Source organism: Alosa alosa, chromosome 7 (assembly GCF_017589495.1).
Source record: "Alosa alosa isolate M-15738 ecotype Scorff River chromosome 7, AALO_Geno_1.1, whole genome shotgun sequence".
Classification (NCBI taxonomy): Eukaryota; Metazoa; Chordata; class Actinopteri; order Clupeiformes; family Clupeidae; genus Alosa; species Alosa alosa.
In genome coordinates this window covers 30264489-30290890 of record NC_063195.1, presented here as the reverse complement: position 1 = coordinate 30290890, position 26402 = coordinate 30264489, and the positions used below count along the sequence as shown (strand labels likewise).

The 26402-nt window shown below is 45.9% G+C and overlaps 1 protein-coding gene across 3 annotated transcripts in view; it reads left to right on the top strand.

Annotated features, from left to right (window-relative positions):
* Nucleotides 1-26402, top strand: part of prkcaa (protein kinase C, alpha, a) — a 155819-nt gene that overhangs the window by 115404 nt on the left and 14013 nt on the right. For all 3 annotated transcript variants that reach the window (XM_048247365.1, XM_048247364.1, XM_048247366.1), the window contains 7 exons: nt 439-576; nt 973-1146; nt 4129-4220; nt 5255-5317; nt 6929-7067; nt 20422-20502; nt 22508-22615. In XM_048247365.1, coding sequence (XP_048103322.1) covers nt 439-576; nt 973-1146; nt 4129-4220; nt 5255-5317; nt 6929-7067; nt 20422-20502; nt 22508-22615 — 795 coding nt within the window. The remainder of the gene's footprint in view (nt 1-438; nt 577-972; nt 1147-4128; nt 4221-5254; nt 5318-6928; nt 7068-20421; nt 20503-22507; nt 22616-26402) is intronic.

Genomic DNA, 26402 nt, shown 5'->3' with positions numbered 1-26402 from the left:
CCTGAGTAGACCGATAGCCTGCTTAGAACCCAAGAACTTCATTTTATCATGCAGCTTGCTGTATGCTGCTCTTTTGTCAACTCTAGCCAGGTGTATTTGAGCTTTGTTGGGTGTCTGGAGTTTGGTGCAGTGGATTCATTCCCCAAGTCTTCCTCTGAGTCCCGCTATAAGGCCGCCCCAGGCCATAGTATTGCATCAAACACCCCATAATACTTCATGTGTTGCCCTGAGCATCTGTGTGTCGTCTTCATCTATCTCTGGGTGTGATGGCGTCTCCGCTTCAGTTATGGGTCATTGGGGTGGTTAAGAAACCCTTGGTCAGATGGGCAGTTATGGTCCAGCCTTAGGCCTCGTCTATGGACTTGTCTGGCAATGGCGCCTCAGGAGAGCCATTTCAGCACCTTACGAGTCTTGTCTCCCTCTCTCTCCTTCGCTTAGAAAGCCAAGCTTGGGCCCAAGAAGGTCATTACACCCTCGGACGACAGTCAGTCCTGTCTGCCGTCCAACAACCTGGACATGGTCAAACTCGACGACTTTAACTTCCTGGCCGTTCTGGGCAAAGGCAGTTTTGGAAAGGTGAGAACTAGTTAACCATAGTCCATAGACGTTTTTATTTGTTTTATTGTGGTTGTTATTTGTCATTTTCAAGTGAAATGTTGTAATCAAATTACCAGAAGACACATTTCATGTAATGCTGGTTGTTGATTTAGTCATGTTGTATGTACTGTCATTTCATTTTTGAATGATCTTTGGAACGAATTTTTGTTTCACACAACACATAATGATACTGTACGTGTTGTGTGGAGAAAGCATGAACATACATTTTCTTAGCGAGAGAATGAATCCTATATGATATACACCAGTAATGGCAGTGGGTTGTGTGTGTGTGTGTGTGTGTGTGTGTGTGTGTGTGTGTGTGTGTGTGTGTGTGTGTGTGTGTGTGTGTGTGTGTGTGTGTGTGTGTGTGTGTAGGTGATGTTGGCGGAGATGAAGGAGACGGATATGTTGTACGCCATCAAGATCCTGAAGAAGGACGTGGTGATCCAGGACGATGATGTGGAGTGCACCATGGTGGAGAAGAGGGTGCTGGCCCAGCAGGACAAACCGCCCTTCCTCACCCAGCTGCACTCCTGCTTCCAGACTGTGGTAAGAGAACCCCACACACCTGCACCTCTTTACATCTCTCTCTCTTGCTCTCTCTTGCTCTCTCTCTCTCTGTGTCTCTCTCTCTCTGTCTCTCTCTCTCTGGCACTCTCTCTCTTTCTCTCTCTGGCACTCTCTCTCTTTCTCTTTCTCTCTCTCTGGCACTCTCTCTCTCTTTCTCTCTCTCTGGCACTCTCTTTTTCAACTCAATTCAATGTGCATTATTGTGCAGCTGCTAGTGCTGTTACTTTAACTTCTCCCAGAATATATTTTACCTTCATTTGTTTGTTCTGCAATCACTGGGCAAATATGGCAGGCTCTCTCTCTCTCTCTCTCTCTCTCTCTCTCTCTCTCTCTCTCTCTCTCTCTCTCTCTCTCTCTCTCTATTTGTCACTCACATAAACACAAACAAAAACAGATTGATAGAACTAAAGATGTATAAAGATGTATAAATTGCTCTAGGTGCACACTATCTTTCACACACACACACACACACACATGCTTTTTCACCATCACACACATAACCACATACAACGTAAAGCCAATTTACCTCAGCATTTTATCTGGATGAATTCTCACAATGGCTACTGATTGGTTGTTGCTTCCTGTGGCTGCCCAGATGGAGAGGTTGTGAGAGTGCATCGCTCCCTCTGGAAGCACTCTATGGATATCTCACGGAACATGTCGTTTGTAATCTCTCTTGCAAATTGGATCTCAATATTGAATGCACGTTTTTAATGGTTTGTTTGTATTCATGTGTTGAATTGCTGTGTGTGTGTGTGTGTGTAGATTTTCCTGTTGTGCATCTTCTTTTCCCCAGAGGGCATGTGATGGCCACCCTCATAAAGCCTTCTGAATCATTTATCCCAGAATTACCTTCTGATAGGCCACTGCAGAGGAAAATGGACATTTCTTTCTCTCTCTCTCTCTCTCTCTCTCTCTCTCTCTCTCTCTCTCTCTCTCTCTCTCTCTCTCTGATAGGCAGACACAAGCTCAAACACATACAAACACATACCCTCCGTATTCTTCATCTTTAATGGCACCGCAAATGAAAGGGCGTAATCAGCGTCTCTCTGGGGACGGGGTGTCAGGATAGGTCAGCTTGTGGTGAGGGTGAAATAAAAAAGTCCGCCTTGCTGATGGAAGCCAGGGCTTTGTGTGCGTCATCGGTGCACCCAACACAATGGTCCTAATTCAGTTAGGCTGGACCACGACTGCGCCAAACAGAAAGGAGTCGGCCAGAGGACTTAACTGACCCCTCAGGTGTGTCGGCCAGAGGACTTAACTGACCCCTCAGGTGTCCCTGAGGCCTCGGGGGGGCAACTTGACGGTGATGACGTCATCGCTTCAGTAGCCGCTTACTCCTCTAGTGGGGGGTCTTCATGCCGGAAGAACCTGAAGCACTTCAAACAGAAACGGGGGAATTCAAATGGCCTCTATGAAGGGAGTTTTATAATGGTTTGCAGCCTTTAATTGGAACCATTATTCTCTCAAATTGAACACACAGAGACGTCCCTGTTGTGTGTTTAAATCACTCAATACACCCTTTATGATACAGTGATATAAGTCATTAGTATTTGATTATGAAGGTCTTGTGACCAGATCAGATATTATTATTATAGCCTTCTTTACAATCTTATAACTCTTATTTCCCTAAACGTAGCTAGTAGTGTTTGGGGTGTTGTAGCCCTACTCAGATGCTGCTGTGGGGACTCAGCACACTTGGAGCCTCCCTCTCTTGCAGCCTTCATAACATCACCAGCTGTGGCTCAGACATAAGCATTAACGTGACATGGCCCTTAACGGAGTCGTTTACCTGCTCTGTGCATTTGAACAGGCAGCCCAGAGGATCTCGTGGGTTTAAAGCAGCCTGTGTCAATGCAGCCTGTGTCATATTGTCCTTTAAAGCAGCCTGTGTAAATGCAGCCTGTGTCAATGCAGCCTGTGTCATATTCCCCTTTAAAGCAGCCTGTGTAAATGCAGCCTGTGTCATATTGTCCTTTAAAGCAGACTGTGTAAGTGCAGCCTGTGTCATATTGTCCTTAAAAGCAGCCTGTGTAAATGCAGTGTCATATTGTCCTTTAAAGCAGACTGTGTAAATGCAGCCTGTGTCATATTGTCCTTTTGCAGCCTGTGTCATATTGTCCTTTAAAGCAGCCTGTGTAAATGCAGCCTGTGTCATATTGTCCTTTAAAGCAGCCTGTGTAAATGCAGCCTGTGTCATAATGTCCTTTAAAGCAGCCTGTGTAAGTGCAGTCTGTGTCATATTGTCCTTTAAAGCAGCCTGTGTAAATGCAGCCTGTGTCATATTGTCCTTTAAAGCAGCCTGTGTAAATGCAGCCTGTGTCATATTGTCCTTTAAAGCAGCCTGTGTAAATGCAGCCTGTGTCATATTGTCCTTTAAAGCAGCCTGTGTAAATGCAGCCTGTGTCATATTGTCCTTTAAAGCAGCCTGTGTAAATGCAGCCTGTGTCATATTCTCCTTTAGTGCTGATGGGGGCCTGGAGGCCTCAGCTGCTCACCACACATCTGTCGTAGAGCGGAGACGTACCGAGGCGTGGAACCTCTTTTGAGGAGTGGGCTTTTTCTGTGTGTGTGTGTGTGTGTGTGTGTGTGTGTGTGTGTGTGTGTGTGTGTGTGTGTGTGTGTGTGTGTGTGTGTGTGTTTATGGGAATGGGGAATATCTCTTTGAGCCAGGCGTGATTGCTTTGGCAGAGGGCGCAGACAGGTGTGAGTGCAGTGATCTCCAACCCTGCCAGGCGCTCGCAAACATTCATCAAAGTCTCATCAGCCAGACAGGCTGTGTGTGAGTGTGTGTGGGAAGTTCATTTTCCAGCCACTGCCCGTGTCAAAGCTGATGGATGTCATGGGCAACAATTTGGACTCCATTTGGGTTATTTTGGTCTCTTAGTTTTCTTTTTTCTCTCTGTTTTTTCTTTCTTTCGCCCTCTCTCTCTCTCCCACCTTCTTTCTCTCATCTCCCAGGACCGTTTGTATTTTGTGATGGAATATGTCAACGGTGGGGACCTCATGTACCATATCCAACAAGTGGGCAAGTTCAAGGAGCCCCAGGCTGTGTAAGCGTGTCTCTTCTCTTATTCTTCTGTGTGAGTGTGAGTGTGAGTGTGAGTGTGTGTGTGAGTGTGTGTGTGACAGAGAGAGTTAGCCTTAGTATCTGTGTGTGTCCCTTCTGTTGTCAGTTGTATTGATTCGGAGCGACAGCAGAACCCTGAAGACGGCTCTTCTCTGTAAACATGTCAGATCCAGCCAGGCCCAGATGTAGTGTGCACAGCCCCACAGAAACTCCACTCTCATCTTCCTCCTCCCCTCCTCCTCTTCCTCCTCCTCCCCCTCTTCCTCTTCCTCCTCCTCCTCCTCCTCCTCCTCTTCCAACTCCTCCGCCTCCTCCTCATCTTCCCCCTCCTCCTCCTCTTCCTCCTCCTCCCTCTCCTCCTCTTCCTCCTCATCCTCCTCTTCTTCCTCTTCCCCTTCCAGCCAGGCCCAGATGAAGTGTACACAGCCCCACAGAAACTCCACTCTCATCCTCCTCTTCCTCCCCCTCCTCCTACTCCTCCTCCTCCTCCTCCTCATATTTGGGCATCATCCTCATGGCTCAAAGTCGAGCCTTCTCATCCCATTCGCGCCGGATGCTACACGACACAACATTCTATCTCCTGACGGTTGCTGCATAGCGCAACATTGAATCTCCTGCTGGTTGCTGCGTAGCGCAGCATGCTTTTTATTTCATGTTTCTAGGTGCTACAGAGGTTTAGATATTACATTTTTGTAGACGTTGACAATTTTTAGTATTTTTTCAGAAAACCCTAAGGAAATAAGGTCTAGTCTAGAATGCCATAGGATTCTATAGGCGTTTTTAGCAGGAATTTTAGGAGTAAATGGCTTAAGATCTTAGAGAGGATATTCATTAACATGACATATAGTTTTCATTTCTCAGTTATGAGTTATTAGAAATGCTTTAAAATAATTATGAAAATAATAAACATGGTCATGTGGTGTATTTGGTCATGTAGAGAGGAGTTCTGAAGAAGATTATCTGTAGTAATCGGTCCTTGAAGTGAGTCTCTCTGATTGACTGTACCTGTCATTGCAGCTTCTATGCAGCAGAGATCGCTGTTGGGCTGTTTTTCCTGCACAAGAAAGGAGTCATATACAGGTGGGTTCAGCCTGGTGCTCACTGTCTGTCACTATGTGTCACTCCTGAAATCTGAAACATTACAGGATGCATTGCCATTTAGGCCTGCACGATTTGGAGAAAATATCTATTGTGATTATTTTCTGACAGATAATTTCGGTTTGATTTTACAATATCATTTTTGAAAGTCAAGCTTCAGTTCAATAATCTATTTTTTCTCTTGAAGTTGGGTCACCTCTGATTGATGTGATACGGTTTAGCCAATAGGACAGAGTTGCAAGCTGCACAGTTAATTGCAGCCTTTGTGATTAGCTAATTTCTATAATCAATCAACAATTTTAATCAAATTGGGATTTTTGATTAAAAATGGATTAATTATGTAGCCCTATTGAGACTTCATTAGGATGTCAGTGCTCTGTTGATGCCTGCTGGGGAGCCAGTTGGTTACTTGCTACTGAATACTTTAAACTCATCCCAAACTAATCCCAGCATCAAAGAATGACAGTCTTTGGAATCGTGACTGCCATCTGAAGCTGTGTGGGTAGTGATGAGAGAGAATAGTTCAGTGATGGGACCAGTTTTCATGTATGGTTTGTTTTTTGGATGCAGTGTTTCCCTTTGCTGTTACGGGATAAGATATATTGTTCATACAAATGCAGTGTTGATTAGTATAGTGCATATTAGAAAGCAAGTAATTAACTGTTCTTTCTTTCCATATGCTCTGTGTATGATATTCCCAGATAATCAATTATCCTACATAATTCCATATATAATCATATATATATATATATATATATATATATATATATATATATATATATATATATATATATAGAGAGAGTCCAGAAGAGATAAGTAGCTTTGCTTTGGATGCAGTCTTTCCTTTTTTTGTGGTGGTGTTGATACGGTGGTGTTTTTCCCAAACCAAACTAGCCTGAAGAAATGGAGCAGCCATCATCCAACGTCAGCAGAACACTGTGGAAAAACAGAGAGGCCAACAAACCGTTTTAAGGCTTTTCTCACTAGAGTGAGAGGTTCCTCCAAAAAATGACAAATGATATTAAAAGGCCTTAAATGTCCTTGGATGCTGCGCCACAAAAAATGCTGTTTATTCCATAAAAAATCCATTTATTCCATAACTTCCACAAGCTCTGTGAGAGGCAGGTCTTACGTTGAGGGTCCCCAGTATTTCTCCATAGAGCTCGTCTAAGACCCAGGATTCCACTAATCTTGACCTTCAGCTTTCAGAGCTGAACTTTGAAGAGCCGGAGAGTTCTAAGTACATATTTCAAAGGCTTAATTCCAGGGATGGGAACCACCAATCAAATACATCCTTTCAACTAAAACTTGTCTTTTGGACAGTGATCCAGTGTCCTTGTAAAATATTGTCCTTGTAGCTCAACTTGTTGGACAGTGTATTAACAGCACAATGGTCAAGGGTTTGGTGCCCAGGGTGCACACAGACTGGGAGAATCTGCTAAATTCAATAATATCAATAGAATGTAAATTTACCTCTGATGTACATATAGTGTCCTGACCTGTTGCTCTGTCTGCCCTGTCAGGGACCTGAAGCTGGACAACGTGATGTACATATAGTGTACTGACCTGTCGTTGCTCTGTCTGCCCTGTCAGGGACCTGAAGCTGGACAACGTGATGCTGGACGCAGAGGGCCACATCAAGATCGCCGACTTTGGCATGTGCAAGGAGAACATGATGGAGGGTGTGACCACCCGCACCTTCTGTGGCACCCCCGATTACATCGCCCCAGAGGTCAGTGCAGCACAGACGCGCCCTTTTTGACCCCTCCGGCTTGCCGTCATGCCACATGAGTGAAAAATAAGCATGTTTATACAGCGATTGATCTTGTGCAAATCACAGAGTTTTCTATAGTTACACACGTGTGTGTGTGTGTGTGTGTGTGTGTGTGTGTGTGTGTGTGTGTGTGTGTGTGATGTTCTTAAGGGCGATTGTGCACATTTACACATGTGTGGTGGTGGTATTCACACAGGTTTATACTGGGTCGTGCAGAGGACATCATAAGACCCGGATGTGTGTGTGCTTTTTAGCTATGGAATGCACACCCACACATTTTTATCTATGAAAACACACACATGCATACACATACAAAACACGCTAACATGAACACACACACACACACACACACACACACACACACACACACACACACACACACACACACACAACACATGCAACCCACATTCAAACATACTCATTATCACACATAATCACACACATACAGGCACATATAAACACATGCATACACACACACACAAACACACACACACACTTATATGTACATACTGAGTGGCACTGACAAGCTTATCTCATCCTAAACAACACTGTTCAGCTCGAGGGCCTGTGTGGGCCTTATCAGAAGAACACAGAGCTCTGCCTCGTCTGAATGAGTCCTCCGCATGTTAACAGTTCTTAGAGACAAGAAGCAGCATCTTGTCCTGTCATCTGGTAAACTACTCCCTCATGCCTCTGAAACTGCTTTTAGATGGCTTTCATCTGAATGACTTACCAAGCTAGACACTTGTCACAGCCAAACTGTTCAGGTGACTCTCACCACAATTACTGCACTTACAAAGCTAGTGTCCCAATAGTCATTTTCACAGTTGTATGGCTGACGGGCAGGTTACACCAGGCACATAACTGAAGCATTTCGTTCACAGAACGTCGGCTGTAACAATAAGCATCCACTAATGGGACTGGCAATGTCAGACGTGATTGCGTTACATACATTTGAAGAAATTAGATTAGTCTTCTAAAACTATTTTTACACTCCACAAACAGAGCGCTTCTATTCTGCACCCTGCATAGCCATAGCATCTCAGTGTCAGAATGACTCTTTTCTCAGGGCACTTTTCATGCCTGCTATCCTCACCAGTTGGGAGTCTTACATTCAGGGTTTCCACGGGAATTTCTGGAATATCATGGAATTTTAGAAAGTCTATTCCAGACATGGAAAGTCAGGGAATTTGATCATTCTTGAGGCAAAGTCATGGAATATCAGGGAATTTTGTTGTAGCGGTTTAAAATTTACTTGCCAAAATACATTAATACAGATTATGTTTCCACGCAGAATTGGTGTACCGGTATATTATATATCTGGTTATTAGCTTTACTGCTTGTTTGAGCAGTTGTGGTTAGCCCAACTTTGTTTATTCACTGCCCATTTATTCTCCCACTCTAAAAAAGTAAAAGATTCTTGAACACTCTGTGGCTGCTCTGAATCTTTGGTGTTTGGTATATTGGACCATTCATTAGTAGGTCATGGAAATTCACTTAGTAGGAACCCTGTACATTTATCTGAAGCACTTAGCATTCCAGGAGTGTAACCATTCATGCTAGACACACATTTGACACAGCCCTAACTAGGCTGAACAGGCCAATGAACATTGCACTCTGTTTACTGTGTAATTTGTGTCAGTGCGTCATCAGTGAGGCAATAAACCGTAACACCAAGAAAAAAAAAAAAAAACGTCTGTCCGACCCCCGGTTCCCCCTGGTCTTGGGCCGTGTCATTGGGCTAATGAGCCCAGCACAAACACTCACCGGCCGTGTCTCACCACCACAGTATCGACCGGCGCTTGTTCACGTTAGCCCGGCCAAACGCTTTTGTCCATGTCCAGCGATAATGAGGCTGTTGGCCTACAAATGTGGGTCTGGGGAGCAGATGGGATGAATGAGTGAGAGAGAGGGAGGGAATGAACGACAAGAGTTGAATGAATGGAAGTGGATGGACCGTGTGTGTCGCCTGCATCGATTTCCTCGCAAAAAGCCCTTTCCAGCTTAATTGAGTTCCGCAAGTGCATGGTGTTAACAAGCCGCGACGCGCGAAAATGGCTAATGCTCTGGTTGGCGGCGCTCGCCGCGGAACGGAGGGGACCACGCTTATCTAATCTCTTCCACCGCCATTTTCTGGGGGCGAACTGTCACACAATCAATCCAGAGACATTTTGGCAGCGTTCAGACAGTGGTTTGTTTTAGCCTATTGAGCGTTACTCGGTTAGTCTTCAGCCATTAGTGTTTGATTCATCATTTCCGGCGAGCTAGGAGAACACCAAAATGGAGAGTCATAAACATTTCGCTTTGTTCTACGCTCTGGAAAACAAATTGGGTACAAAATTAGGACAAACAGCTGCTCAATCAGGAAATGGTTTCACTGTGTCTAGAGAGCATCTTCCTTTTTATCTGCTCCATGTAATATACTCCAAACGTGCTCTCTAGACATTTATTATGCAAGTAATCATACTAATAAAAGGTTTGCCTTTTGATGTCAGTCTTTGCCTTTTATCAGTTTTGTGTGTGTTTGTGTCTTTGTTTTTAATATTCAGTTCAAAGCCGGCTCTTAGCATTCTCCAGTGTGTGATGCTGTCACTTCCCTGAATGTCCATGCACTGCACAAACACACACACGCACACACACGCAGTGACACAAAGGCTTGTTCCCCTGGGCTGGATACTGAGCACTGATACCTGAGCACTGCGGTGTAGCATCTCTGACCTACTTATCCACTCAGTGGGAGAGGATCATGGGGGGGCATTGTCCCCAACTAGGGAATCGTAACTGATTTGGCCTGATCTAGAGGTCCCTCATTGCAGTCAGTGGTTTAAAGTCCCTCGCTTAGACACCCAGACTCAGATGCTGCAGTGCATAAAAACAGACTCATGAAAGCCAGCTGTTTCACTGTCTGTCTGTCTGTCTGTCTGCCTGTCTGCCTGCCTGCCTGTATGCCTGTCTGTGATCCTGCTGGAAGGAACATGGATGGTTGAGTTTGCCCCTGTTGTGAGGAGGACAGAGGTGCTGGCAGTTCTCAAACGTGACCTGGGGGGATTCAGGTTATCTGTTAGTCATTTGTCAGACATCCACATGATCTGCTGGTCCAGTGAATAATGTGTCAAACCCTGGGGAAACTGCTCTTTGGAGAACAGGAGTCTTATCAATGAATTATGCTTGCCACATCATTACCAATTTTACATTTTCTTATGTACTGTAATTACAATGCCCATAGTAGATATCACCTTGACATTAAAAAGTTGAACTTCATAAAATACATGTAATGGAATTAGGATTAATAGAGTGACCAAATTAAAAACACCTCTATCCCCATGGTTAAAGACATTACAGCTAATTAAGCAGCCATTAACAGGACCATTTTAAAATGGATGTTAATGGGAACCAGTGGGACCCAATTGGGGAACTTACACTGGTAGTTTGTTTTTAATAAGGCTTGTGCAATGCCACCATAACTACAGTCCAACAGATAGAATGAATATAACATTTACATTACATGTATTCAGTTAGCAGACACTTCTATCCAAAGTGATTTACATATTGTAAAACCACCCATTACCAACCATTTTGTTCAATTCGGTACATAGCTACTTAAGATACACTTATGGTGTGGGTGCTTGCATTTCTTTAGGAATCCGCCGCATAGAAATGAATATTAAATGACACATACTGTACACGTAAGAGGTCGGAAATACGGGACGGTTGGTAATAGTAGACGTTTCTATATGTCAGTTATATCACATGGCCACTGTACCCAGAGCAACTATAACCACCACCCAAATATAGATATAGATGGACTAGAAATAGACACGTACATCATTGTCTGATTGAAAGATCCATTGTTTGATCGAAATGTCTATAGCTTGCATTCATTTTCGGGGTGGTGGTAGTGTAGTGGTTAAGGAGCTGGACTAGCATGCAAAGTTGTGGGTTCAATTCCCTGCTTCCACCATTGTGCCCTTGAGCAAGGCACTGTTGCTCCAGGGATGTAATCCTTTGTAATGTAGTTGACATATGTATGCCACTTTGGACAACAGTGTCTTCTAGGTGAATACATGTAAATGAATAAATGAAGAGTTTGGTTCTAAAACGCTATATCCTCCATTTTAAAGAATATTTTTTTTACATTTTGTTTTCAAAGTAATTTGAGTATAACTGTTTGATTTATCTTTGCTCAATCAAAACAGCACAACTGCAATTTGATTGACATTACCTGAAATGCACAATTAAATACCATGACTTTTTAATGTTTTTGAAAATGGAGATATATAGCGTTATCAACCAAACTCTTCAAATGTAGATGAAGAAATGTGTCATTTTCTGTTGTTGCTGTATGTGTGCACTTCCACTGGGAGGTGTAAACAACAGAAAGTGCTTACCAGAGTACAGCCCCCACAAAATGTCCATCGCTCACTGTGTTTGCACAAATGATCTTGTTGTTTCTGTCTCCGACTCTCTCTCCACTGGGAGTCGTAGGCGGCGGTCGCCTCTCCTCTCCAGTCCCCTTGTCTGTGTTTGAAGAACAGGGAGAGAGGGACAGAAGAGAGCGAGCTCCATAGGGTAGAGGAAGGGAGGTCAGAGTAAACGAGTGCAGGAGGAGCATGTGGAGAAGGAGAGAAGAGAATCGTGCCACACCTCTTGTTCAACAAGTTGTTCGCTCAAGTTTCTCTTTGGCATTTGTGAGACTGGCTTTTCAAGCCACTGGAGGAAATGGATGTTGATTTGGGCCAAGAGCTGCCGAGACTCTTTCTCCGAGGTCAGTAGACTACAAAACCCAGTTGACATTACACTTCAGATCTGGACGCCCAGTTGCATCACAAAAAATAGTGAATTTTCATCCAGTTTTGTGTTTAAAAATGGGCAGCTGGACATGTGTGTGTCTGAGTAAAAAGTGTGTGTGTGTGTGTGTGTGTGTGTCAGCATCAGCATCTTGTGGGGACTGAGAGCTCTCATTAACTGAAATCTCAAGAATCTGAGTTACAGGCACTACAGAAAACCTTGAGTGACTATGAGCATGATCCAAAACTGTCAAGTAGTATTAGTATGATGGGAGGACGAAAGTGCACACACACACACACACACACACACACACACACACACACACACACACACACACACACACACACACACACACACACACACACACACAGTGATGCACTCACCAGAACAGAATGTTTGCCTCGATGCGTCACATGACACAAACTGACTGCTGGCCATTCCCGTGGAACTATGGGTAATAAATATGAACGTAACAGGAGAGAGTGGAGCAGCAGAGGTCGTGGCATGTCTGTCTTTATCACAGTCAGAATGATGACACACACACACACACACACACACACACACAAACCTAGACACACACACACACACACACAAACCTAGACACACAACCATACAGACACAAGACTACACACACTCTCTCTCTCTAGCTGTTTCTCACTTACTCTCTCTCTCTTAAACACACACACACACACAACCAAACAGACACAAGCCTACACACACTCTCTCTCTCTTGCTGTTTCTCACTTACTCTCTCTCTCTCTTAAACGCACACACACACACAAACACACACACAAACACACATACACACACACAGAGAGAGACCGAGACCTTCACTCACACACACACACACATTTGCAGCCTTCAGCTTGTTGAGGTGAAGGTCAATATGACCCAATCTGCAGATGTCACATGCCATTTTGTCATGCTGCTTAGCAGGGGGTGTGTGTGTGTGTGTGTGTGTGTGTGTGTGTGTGTGTGTTCGTGTACTTAGAGGGATCACTCATGAGTACCCTCCACCAGAGTCCTTCCCCATCTTAGACTAGACCTCCGTCTCACTCTCCCTCTCCCTCTCTCTTTCTATCTCTCCATCTCTCCTTCCATTCCTCCTTCCATCCCTGTGCATCCCTCAGCAGTCTGCAGTGCTGTACCTCTGTCAGAATGTTTTGGAGAGCAGCAGCGGATTGCGCTGTTGAGGTCAAAGGTCAATAGGCCAGCAGAATGCGAGCCAAGGGAGCATGAGGAAGAGGAAGGTGAGGATAAAGAGGATGATGATGAAGAAGAAGATGATGATGATGATGATGATGATGAAGAGGAAGGAAGTCATTTGTGGTGTTAGTCAGGAAGGGTATGAGCGTTGTAACCTTGGTATGATTAATGGAGGCAAAGAGGGTTTCGATTTCTGTGACTACATCATTTATCCCTCTCCCCATTCATCTCTCTCTGTCTCCATATTTCCCTTCCTCTCTATGGATCTAGTGTGTGTGTGTGTGTGAGTGTGTGTGTGTGTGTGTGTGTGTGTGTGTGTGTGTGTGTGTGTGTGTGTGTGCGTCTGTGTCTGTGTGGTGTTAGAAATGGACAATGAATCTAGTGAACTTACCAATTACGATGGATTTCCTGAAAGCAATGCATGATTCCAGTGGGTAATAAGTTATTACTAATAACATCATAAATACTTGCCGCTGGCTAGTTCTGCTGTGGCCATGGGGGAAAAATAACTTGGTGTGTTTATGTTGCCTCAGAACATGATCACACATAGAGGATAGATGCTCTCTGCAGTATACAGTATACTCATTGTGAGGAGGAGGAATGCTGAGATGTGTTCAGTATGGGAGCGTCTGTGCGCCATTCCTCACAGAGGCCTTGTATTGATCCGGTGCGCGGCAGTGGCTCGCGTGCATCTCGGATGCAGCCCTTGGCATTCCCATGCATCTCTCCCACCTGTCCCTGTGGAGGGAGTTATCCAGCGCTAATCCTCAGAGGGTCCATGCCAGTCACGCACACCAGCAGAGGCTCATGGTCTCCTCCTCCTCTACCTCCTCCTCCTTCTCCTCCTCCTCCTCGCTGTGGAAATGCAGCAGCAGCACCACACATCTGTTCTACATGGGGTGTAGGCACTGTGTTTATGATGGAAAGCCACCTGAACCTTGAGCAGGTTTGAGAGAGAGAGAGAGAGAGAGAGAGAGAGAGAGAGAGAGAGAGAGAGAGGCCATGGTGGGAATAATAAAGCCATACTTTATCCTCTCCTTTTCTCCGTGTTCTCTTCCTCTCTCTCTCCTATTTCCTCTTATTTGTATTCTCTCTCATTTCCTTCCCTTTCTTTCCCTTTTCCCTTGTCCTCCCCTCTTTGTTTTTGTTTAGACTCTTCCACTATGTCTTCCCTCCCTTCTCTCCCTCCTTCTTGTCGTCTCTCTTAATACTCCCCCGCTCCATTTATCTCAACCTTGTGAACTTCCCTCTCCGTCGTTAATTAAAGTGTCATGTCTCACTCAGGGTGGGGCTTTTTTTTTCTCTGTGCCCTGTCTTGCCCTCCGTCTTGTTTTCTCTCCTCTGCCCGTCTCATCGCTGTTTAGCCGCCTCCACCCACCGCAATGAGAGATTAGGCCCACCACACCCTTTCATCTTCAGACACTAAGCAATGCCAATCGCATGGGGATCAATGCACCAGTTCAAGTCTTTCAGGCTTTCAGGGCAAATGTGAGACACACACACACACATCTGAAAGAAACGGATCCTGTCTGTTCCGTGTGTTGGTGTGTGGACGTGGACGTGCAGCCACTGGCTGAGTCATAGTTTGGTCAGTTGAACTTGACTTTTTATCTGCTAGACAATTTCACTTGATAGTAACTAGAGGTTGAAATTGTCAGCTCTGAATGAACTAATCTATTCATGTTGTGTGGATTTGTTGACCGTAATGATTTTATTCTAAGCCATTAGTCAATAGTGAAAAGATGGATTAAGGTGGCGAGGGGTGTTGACCATTGCTCTGGTTTTGGTTGGGAAGCCGTCCTCATCAGCTCCATCTCAGTCACTGCCCATTCCACAGTCTTGCATTGCGTTCCACAGTCTTGTCTGACATTGAAGGCTGCCCTCGGGGCACGGCCGACGTTGAGACGTACAGCGGTTTATAGAGCCTGATGTCTTCCTGCCAAGTGGCAGCGGAGACGAGACCAGGAGGTGCTGACAGAGCGATGACAGCTGAGCGCTGTCCAAGGTGCTGACGACCCCTGCTCCTCCTCCATCGCTCATCTCCGTCAGAAGGAGAGGAGGAGCATCCTTGCTCACCAGCCCGCAGACTACAAAGTACAAACTCACTGTCCAATAGCACCCAGTCTCATAGTATGCCAATAACTGAAGGGGTTGCAAGTGAGAAGATCATAGAAGAAGAGTTGGCTCTGCATGAAGATTCTAAGGGCCCAACACCTTTTTTGACTTTCATAAGGGCCAGCAGCACCCCTGCTCAAGCCTATTAGTGTATGTAGTAATGTGAAATGCTGTATAGTTGCACAAGTAGAACATGCTATGATGCATTAATTATGTAAGTGCATTGTAAATAGAACACTTGAGGGGGAGTGGATTTTGGATGTCAGACTCTATGGTGCTCTGACACCAGACACTGAGGAGTTGTTAAGTAGAATAAACTCCTTGCTAACAATTGTGTAAGGATGTTGTGCAACCCAGCGAGCTGTTGTGCTCTTGAATACGGCCAATCCAGCCCACACACTTGACTAGACCCAAACTGGATGCTCTACATATGCACACACATGCACCATGAGCCTCCAGAAAGATGTGTGTGTGTGTGTGTGTGTGTGTGTGGGTGCACGCGTGTGTGTGTGTGTCAACCGTCTCGTTCAGAGGAGGACGCATGATAGCCCGCAAATGCCTTCAGACACCCTCACTCTTACACAAGCCTGGTAAATAGGCCACTCTCTCTCTCTCTCATTCTGCCTCTCTCTCTCTCTCTCGCTCTCTCTCTATCTCTCTCACGCTCTCTCTCTCCCTCTCTACCACCATCTGGTAGGTGTGATCAGGAAATAGCACGTCTCCCACCACTCACAGTTGCCCCTGCGTGCTGAGACAGTTGAAAGGGGCCATATTGCCACTCGCTCATGGCTGATAAATAGCCCTGGAGCCCTGGCCAGTCTGTCTCTGGAACACAATCAGTCCTTTGTGAAAATAATGGCACCTTCCACAGCCTCATTTGTGCGGCGGTTTGAGCCAAAATGGCTAATTGGCAGCACAGCTCCTCTCAGTGTCACCACACAGGAGTGGTGTGGAGCGAGCAGGTGAGGAGAGGCAGGGCCAGTGGGTGGCGAGGAGGCTAAAAATGGACACCAACAGTTGCCACAGTTGTGCTGTGTTAAGATTAGTCTGGACAGATGTGTGAAGTCAAGGAAGGTGTTTGTTTTCTCTAAGGTGCCACATTAGGTAGTGTGTGTGTTCGCTTCATGTTAGGCCCATGTGTATTTTTGTGAACCTCCCCCTGAGGAACTGTTGTGCGTGCCACGCTCTTTGAATGCCAAGGTGTTTGGACGGCTTCCAGAAAGTTCTCCAGGGGCCACACACTTTGAAGTGGCCATTTTTTATTGCGTGAAAATGCCTTCACAAATCAGCCTGGCCGACTCTCCCTCTCTTTGGGGACTCACCTTGGCCCCTTCTGCTTGAGATGTGGTGCATTAGCAGACGACCTGTGTGCAACAGCAACAGGAATGGTTGAGATTTGTTGTGTTGTCGAGAGTGGCTCAGGAGGGCTAAATCACAAGTACAGAGAGCCGCTTTGCCCACTGGATACAGTAATGAGCAAATCTACCCTGAGGGGATGGAGAGAGAGAGAGAGAGAGAGAGAGAGAGAGAGAATGTTCAGAACACGGCATGCAGATACACACACACACACACACACCCACACACACACACACACACACACGTGCGCTAGCCAGCTCACTGTACACAGACCAAAATACACTAACGAGCGCCAAGCTAAATCTGCATATACCTCTGCCCACACAGAGATGGGCTTCTCACGCGCGCTTAACCACCATCTAGCACAGACCCTGATAGATACACACACACACACAAACACACACAAAGAAACACAGAAATACACAGACTCTCTCTCTCTCACACACACACACACACACACACACACATACATACACACACACACACACACACACAAAGAAACACACACACACAAAGAAACACACAGACACACAATACACAGACTCTCTCTCTCACACACACACACACACACACACACACACACACACACACACACACACACAAAGAAACACACGGACACACAATACACAGACTCTTTCTCTCACACACGCACACACAATACACAGACTCACACCCCCTCACATGTAAAGTCACGTGTACTTTCTTTGCTTTTATCTTGTTCTGTGGGTGTATGTGTTTGTTATGTTTTTAGATTTGTATAGGCACACACAAGCTCCCTCTTCCTCTCCCTCTCCCTTTTCCTCTCTCTCTCTCTCTCTCTCTCTCTCTCTCTCTCTCTCTCTCTCTCTCTCTCTCTCTCTCTTTTTCTCTCTTCCTCCTCCCTCCACCACACAGGCGCTCTGAGCTCTGAGATCGTGGCTCTGGTTCTGAGCTCTGGCTGATACTCTTTCGCTTCGCGTGAAGTGCCTCTTTGGGGTGCACCTCTCTGGGGTGCACCTCTCTTTCACCCTTTCTCTCTTTCTTTTTCATCTCTCTCTCTCTCTTTCTCTCTCTCTCTCTCTCCCACCCTCCTCAACTCCCCCTCTCCAGCAACACAACCACCACCGCCACCCTACTCTGGCCCTGTGACAACCCAGTGGGGAGGAAGCGAGCTAGCCAACCTGAATCTCTCCTCTCCTCTCTCCTCCTCTCTCCTCCTCCTTTCTCCTTTCCCTTATTTCTCATGAGAGCTGTGGTTCAGGGGAGGAAGCGAGAGAACCTAGCTAACCTGAACCTCTCCTCTCTCCTCTCCTCTCTCTCCTCCTCTCTCCTCCTCTTCTCTTTTTTCCCTTATTTCTCATGAGAGCTGTGGTTCAGTGGAGTAAATGTACAAGTGTGCTGGAGAAATCTGATGCACGGAGTGCTGCTAATGATGAAGGGTCTTTCTCTCTGTATGTCTGTCAGTCCACCCAGCTGACTATTTATCTGTCTATAAACTATTTGCCTATTGCCTTTGTTACCTGTAATAGCTACAGTATTTTCAACAGTAATCTCTTTCCTTCCTCTCTTCCATCCTCCATCCCTTCCTTCCTCATTCCTCCCTCCCTTCCTTCCTCATTCCTCCCTTCCTTCCTCATTCCTCCCTTCCTTCCTCATTCCTCCCTCCCTTCCTTCCTCATTCCTCCCTTCCTTCCTCATTCCTCCCTCCCTTCCTTCCTCATTCCTTCCTTCCTTCCTCATTCCTCCCTCCCTTCCTTCCTCATTCCTCCCTTCCTTCCTCCATTCATCCCTTCCTTCCTCCATTCCCTCCTTCCTTCCTCCATTGGAGAGAAGGGAGGAATGGAGGAATTACTTTCACTGTGAAACGCACTAGAAGATATGTTTGTGAGTTGGATGTGCTTCAGGAGGAGCCTTCAGCCCGTGGTCTCCCTCCCTCTGCTACGCTCCCCTCTGGTCTGCATGATGCGATTGGTCATCTTTTATTGATGGCTCCTCTCCTCCCCGACTCCCACTGTGTGACTGTGTGGACAGCCATCACTCACTCGGCCTCTGTGGGATTGGGCTGCTGTGATGTGTGTGTGGGGGGGGGGGTTGTTTGACGAGTTAATGTGTAATTAATTCATGTTGATGTTTCACAAACCCAAGAAAAGCTGGGCCAGTCGACGCTGCGGTGGTTACAGCCCAAGGGATGGCTGCAAGTGATTCGTTTCGCCTGAATGGGCCATCACTGCAATGGCTCTTGAGAGTAACTCCTATATATTACCTGCAATGCTACAACGGATCATTAGCAGGAGTGGCTTGGTTTTCAGACTCTTGTGGCTGTAGTGGGACTGTAATTGCGGAACTGAATGTGGTTGTTGCCTGAAGTGTTTGATATTTGCATGAAACTGACGGGGCTTGGATGAGGAGAGCGTTTGGAGGACTGCACCTCTGGGTCGCTGCGCAGCACTGCACTCGCTCTTGACAGAGCAAGATCCTGGCGAGGAGGCGAGAGGGAGAGAATGGAGTTTTAGCGTAAAAGCACGCTCTCATCGTGCAGTCGGCTAATTGGAGTGACTCTTAGGAAGCTTCTCAGGCGGTCCTCCAGAGTCCAGACACACACACACACACACACACACACACACGCTCACGCACACACACTCACACTCACACTCACACGCACACTCACACACACACACACACACACATGCTCACACACACACACACACACACACACACACACACACACACACACATGCTCACGCACTGCCCCCACCCTGCAGCGCTCTCACTTTGCCAGACTCTGAGTCAAGTGGGCGCTTCTCCAGTCCCTGCTTAATTAGACCCTATCTGTCACGTCTCAGGTCAGGGAAGTTGCGGCGCAGCTGTTAGCCGCGGCGTGAACGCTAAACTAAGCTAGGCTAAACGCGTGGGCGGGCAGGCGGGCCGGCCACAGACGCTAATTAAGGCCGAGCTGCGACGGAGGCTAATTGCTAGTGGCACGTCGGAGCAGACTGGCGCCCGGCACTAGCGCGGAAGGCATGTGTCTCGGGGATCGTGCGGACTGCGTCCCACTCCGGGGACGGAGACGAGGTGGGGATGACGCGGCTTGTGATTCATGTCCTAGACGTGATGTAGTTCTCTTTCTGGGTCGCAGTTGAATAAGAGAGAAAGTTCACAAGTACACTAGAAAGGGGAGAGAGTGCTGGTTTAAGAGACGTTGAATTCTTGTCCTCATGTTCAAACTTCCACAGCCAACTGTAATAAATAAATAAATGTAAATAAATGATGTGGTTGTCTGCTTAAGAGAAGGAAAATGAGATGTTGAGTGTGACTGATTATCAGTGTTCCATCAGTAGCTCACCATAGTGGTGCCCTGGAGCACAAATGCAGTTAACCAGCCACATAAATACATAACACATCTGTTGTGTTAGCGTTCTCTATCAGTCATGCAGTAGGCAGTGTACACAGTGTTAAACCTCTCTGCTGGCACACTTGTCTTTGAATGCGGATGCCAAATATTTCCTGCCAACCAAAGGTGTGTAGACGAGGTGTGTGTGTGTGTGTGTGCGTGTGATCTTTATATGGCGAAGATCTTTGTATGGAGCAGGTGTATCGAACCAGACAATTAACAAACCTGGCAACACACTAACAACTGTGACAGTCATCATGTGCAACCTACTGGCTTATACCAGACGGCATCAGCATCTGTGTAAAGCAACGTAATTGGCACTACACAATGTGTGGGCGTGTGCTTGCGTGTGCATGCTTGCTTGTGCGTGCTTGCGTGTGTGTGTGCATGTGTGTGTGTGTTTATGCTAGTGTTTATGTGAACATGCGTGTACTGTACATATAGACTAACTGTGGGCTTCTCTCTCTCGCTCCACAGATCATTGCTTATCAGCCGTATGGGCGCTCAGTGGACTGGTGGGCCTACGGAGTCCTGCTCTACGAGATGCTTGCAGGACAGGTAAACAAGGCCTTTTTATCCTCCTCTAACACTCGTCTCTCTCTCTCCTCCCTTTCCCTCCCCCCCTCTCTCTCTGTTTCTCTCACTCTCTCTCTTTCTGCTGTTTCTTATCATCAGTCCATGGACAAAGCCATACAACCAGGGTCTCACGTGAAAATGTGTTATTCATGCAAACACATATGTGGCTAACTACTCAAATAAACAGCAGAACTGCCACAACCACAGAGAGACACACTCAGTACTCATGTGACACACGCTGCTCTCACTTTCACAGCACAGCAGCAACACCCCCTCTGAGACCTGGAGGAACCAGGTCACTCCCACTGAGACCTCCCTCACCCCCCCACCTCTCTCTTTCTCTTTCTCTCTCTTTCCTTCTTTCTTTCTCTCTCTCTTTCTCTTCTCTCTCTCTCTCTCTCTCTCTCTCTCTCTCTCTCTCTCCCTCCCCCTGCCTCCTCCTCATGTCTCCTGGGTCCAGTGCTACTCTGTGGGGACTGGCCCTGGTTGGCCTCTCTGTTGGACGGCTGAGTGCTGAGAGTCGGACTCCAGGGACACGAGAGGCTCAGTCCCTCTCATCTGCTCTTCACAGATGTCTGATGAAAGCGCTGCCTCTCCTCTCCTCTCTTCCGTTCCCCTCTCCTCTCCTCTCCTCTCCTCTCCTCTCTTCCGTTCCCCTCTCCTCTCTTCTCCACCCCTCCCCTCCCCTCTCCTCTGTTCTATTCTCATCTCGCTCTTCCTGTTTTTTCATCACCTGTTTTGTTTATACGCCCCAGCCTTCTCCGCCCCTGTACGTGTCTGCTAAATGGGAGATGAAAAGCCCTGATCGCCAGCTCATTGACACGTTATTATAGCTCACCTTGTCCAAAGGCTTGTGAACCGCTCTTTTTCTTATTATGCCCCCAGCTCACTCAAGCACACACCCCCTGCCAAACCCCCCACCCACCCCATCAATCCTGCCCATGTACCGCATGAACCTATTGTTTAGGTTCATCTGTGAGAGGGAGAGAGAGAGAGAGAGAGAGAGAGAGAGAGAGAGAGAGAGGCGGTAGCTTTTGCCATGGGCAGGTGAAAAAATAATAGTGCATTTAGGAAGATAAAAGGAGGAGAACAGTGTGGCCGTGCCAGGTGAGCTGGCAGCCATGGAGCGGAGCAGAGTGGAGTGGAGAGAAGTAGGGGGACATTACTGAGGAGGAATGGGTTCATAGCCCTCGTCATTTGCCTTTTAGCAGAATCATTATGTCTGGCTGATTTTGTTCAATCTATCTTATCTCGCTGTCTGTTCACACACTCTCTCCACACCACTCAGTTTGTCCCAGTTTTCCCTCTTTCTCTCTCTGATTCTCTCTATCTCTCTCTCTCTCTTTTTCTCCCTCTCTCTCTGAACTCTGAACCACATGGCATAAGACAGTTACTCAGCTCCTAAACTAATCCACATTGAGATGTTTTTCTAATTGAGGTTTTAATAAATGGACTGAGCGAGTCTTTCTGCTCCTGTGAGACTTGCGCTACTGGGTGACTGATTGCTTATGTAACTGCACTTGGTTTTTAGATCCATTATGGCGTTCCCAAAACACCAATTAACATTACTCACAGGTTTCCTTTTTTGACCCTGCTCTGTTGCCTTACCGCTTTAGGCTCATTCAAACACAATACGTAAGATTGTTTTAGATTATTTTGTATTTGTTTGCCATTTTAGTTCAGTAGATTAGATCAGTAATAATCAAGATTTTTTTGTTCAGATGTGCTCTTGTGCAGTTCATTAGGCATAATGCTTTGTACAAATGTTGGATTCAATTACATTAGAACTGTTCGGAATCAATCGATTTGTTGATTTCCTTAACTCAATTTGCACACTTTTAGATGAGAAGAATATTTATCAAGACTGACTGAAAAGGCTGAAAGTAGAAGTAGAAGTTGCTGTTTACTGACTGTTCTCTCTCTCTCCCTCTCTTTCTCTTTCTCTCTTTCTCTCTCTCCCTCTCCCTCTCTCTCTCTCCCTCTGCAGCCCCCCTTTGATGGTGAGGATGAGGATGAGCTCTTCCAGTCCATTATGGAGCACAACGTCTCCTACCCCAAGTCCCTGTCCAAAGAGGCCGTGTCCGTCTGCAAAGGGGTGAGTGGAAGCTTCTAGAAAAGAAAAAAAAGCCTTCTCCTTTTACAAACAAAAGTAGTTTATTTGAGCGTCTCCTGTGGCCTCCGGAGATTCGGTGCCATGACGATCTCGTTCTTCTCACCAGACACTGGCACACTTTTGTCATCAATTCCCTCTCCAAAATGGCTGCTCTTGTATCTGTTGCTCCTTGTCCGCGCCAGCCATTCACTTACCTATTATCAGGCCGCAGGGTTTTCAGACCGAGCCGAACACGTTAGAGCGCGGCGCTCCTTAGGTGACACTCCGCCCTTTTAATGTCACCGCTCCTGAAGCGATGTGAAACCTTCACCAAAAACCCCACTCTCCCCTCGCTGCCCTTGCTGCTTTTGGCTCCTAACTTGGTGTAGTCTCTTCAGTGCGAGTAAAAATCACACTGTCACTTGTGGGCGGCCTCAAGCACTTAATCTTCCCTAGTGGTGACACTGCCTTGCCACATATTTGCTAGTTCAAGGACTCCCTCTGAATACAAAGATAGTTTGAGCGAACAAGTGACTGTGCTGTATAATGGGACATAAAACTGTCAGTGAATTCATTTGTATGTGGGTGACTGTTTCATGAGGTGGTAGACCATTTCAGTTTAATATATTTATTGAAATATAGTCATGGCAGTTATGATGCACAGCCAACAGTGACAAACTGTAAGTGTAAAAAACACCATAAAACATAAAAGAGATGCATAAAAATAGCTAATAAATTGTAATAAGCTGCTATATTTCAATAAGCAGTAATCCATGGCAATGGACACTATTTAAACCATTTTAAAAGGACGGATTAAATCTGTATCAAAGCATTTTTAACAAAAATAAACTTTGACTGGCTATTCTAAAGCAAAGGAAGACCTCCACTTTTATCGTTTATCTCATTTCTTTGTTTTAAGAGCCAGGTAGTTCGTAGTTTGCCTAACCTTTACAAACTGATAATAAACTGCACAGGCAGTCAGGAAACAATGTATTTGCCTGTATGCTATTTAAATTGACACTTTCCTCCGACTGTGATTTGCTATATTTGCTACTACCGTTAACCACTGCCTCTTTCGATTTCAAAACTAACGCCATTCCTTCTCATCGCTGACTGGCCCGCCATCCTGGCGGCTGAGGGAAACATACAGTAATACAAGCACACTGAGAGGAGCAAAACTAGAATCTCAGTGTGATGAAAATAAGCAGAAATACAGGCGGGCGGGGCCAGGGTACCACTTGACATGGAATGTCTCATAGATATGACATCTCTACCTTAAAATTACAGCACATAAATTAACAAAGAAACACCCTCAGGTTGTTGATGTTAGTGTTGTTTATTTCTCATTGCTTTCAATTCTGCACGTAGCATAGCTCACTCTATATCCTCCCTATTTGCATTCTCTCGTTATTTATAGTGATCAACAAACTGACAGATAACATTTCATTTTGGCATAACATTTTACTTTAACGACTAGAATTGTGTCGCTGTGGATGAGCTCTAGGAAATGCATCAAGTATGTACACAAACAAATCTTGCCTAACTGTCTTTGACTTTAACTTTCCAACGTTCATCTGTGGTTCGTGACAAACCGTAATGCAGTCTGATTAATTCTGCACTAATTAGTGAGGAAGCTGTACTTTCCTAATGCAGTGTGGGTGAGTTTTCCCCTTTCTCACCATTTCACATTCATGTGTTGAGCTCCACATCCTGTGCTATTCCAGTGCTATCACACACACGGTTGAGCAGTGTGAGCTCTCCTTAAATAAGTACATTTCTGTCTTAGTATGCAAGGCGGCTATGCTGCACTGACTCTGTGGAAGAGCTTGTTAGTGACAACAAAAGCCATTCCAAAAGCCCTGAGTGTTCTGAGCCCCGATCAAAAGAAATTAGTCAAGTTAGAGGTGGGTTTTCTTTTTCTTTTTCTTTTTTTTGGACGAGCATTTCATGCCAGGCTGATTCCCTGCAGTGGAGGCGATTAGGACACGAGCGCTCGGTGTGAACGCTGTCTGCTTAATCAGTGTGTCCGGGCCAGGCGGTCGATGAGCAGCACGATGACCCAAGGGTCCTCTCGTCGTCCTCACGTTCTCACCTCCACTTCATCACTTGTTCGCTCTCTCGCTCTCACTCTCACTCACTCACTCTCTTTCCTTGTCTCTCTCTCCCTCCCTCTCTCTCTCTCTCTCTCTCTCTCTCTCTCTCCGTCTTTTCATTCTGAAATCCAACTCTCTCCATATATTTCCTTCGATTCCTTTCTTTCTCCCCCGACTGGCTTGTTGGTTTGCTCGCCCCCTCCCCTCCATCATGGGCCTCAGAAGTGAAGTGTCAGCTTCATCAGTATTCATTTGTCGGGGCTGGCGCTCTCCCAGACAGCGCTGCTCAGGGACTCCTTCCCCATTCACTGGCCGTTCGCCCAGCTTAATGGATACATAGTGGCTGTCATGACGGTGACCCAGAAAGCTAAAGAGTGGGGGAGAAGGAGGGATAGAGAGAGGATGGTGGAGGGAGAGAGAGAGAGAGTAACAGACCATTTGTTTGTTTTGTTTTTGAATCCAAACTTCTATCCTTTTTTATTTTTTGCTTTTAGATTTAAGGGTTTAGATTTCTTTGCTGTTCTATTTTTAACATTGATGGATTTAGCTTAGTTTCAGCAGTGGAAGAGGTAGACTCATAGACTGTTCCAGTTACTCAAATAAATCGTATCTGTTAGAGTTGTCTTATTGGAGACTACTTATCGCTTTCTTTAACTTTATTACACTTATCTATATTTTTCCCCTCAATATTTTTTTTCCAATTCAATAGAAAATGTGCTTCTTCCATAAAATGGCTTGTGACACTCGGACACACACTTGTCCGTCTTCTCTTTGATCTGAACTTTTCATTTCGCACAGTGGACAGTGAAGCTTTGCAGATGAGAGACGTCCCCTTTCCTTTTCAGTTTCTCCTTTCTCTTTTGATGTAGTCTCTCACCGATTGGCTCGGTCGTCCTTTTTCATGTCTATTTTTTTTTTCTCTGACTCAACACTCTTTTTGTCTGTCTCTGTACAAGGAGATTGAGGACAGGAATAGGGAGAAGAGACAGAGAGGGTAACAGAGAAAGACAGAGAGTGTTAAAAGCCCCGTGTTTAGGCTGTGTTCTTTGAATGGGGGGGAGAGACAATCCTCGTCAAATATCTCCACTTTCCGCCATCTGCTGCATCTCTATGTAGATATGAGGTGCACCAGAAATCTGCTGCTTATTGCTGTAATAACAAGCCAGCTTGTTCATCTCTTATAGATTTGTTTATGCCACGATTTTGCACCACCCCAATGTTTATGGCATAGATTATCACCACCTAATTAAAAGCACTTTGTCAGGAAGTTATATAATTACAGATGTTATAACCAATTAGTCCCCTCTCCCTACATATGCAGCACACACATATATACAGTGCACACACACACACACACACACACACACACACACACTCGTGGAGTCATTTAGCGCTAATGAGGGTTTTGTGAGCAGGCCAGTGCAGAAACACTTACATTAGCTGTTAATTAGCCATCACTGAGACATATTTGAGCTGCCAGTCATGGCCTGTGAATTCGCAGCTCGTCCAGTCCTGGCTCCACCACCAAATTCCCTGTCTAATCGCCATCACTCAGCGGTAATGAGACATCTGCCCCAATTACAAGGGTGTTACCATTGCATCACATCCAACTGCGTTAGCGAGAGCACATCACTTATTCAGAGGTGCTTGCCAGGGGCTCTGATAAGGCACAGACATTGCCATAAGGCACATGTCTA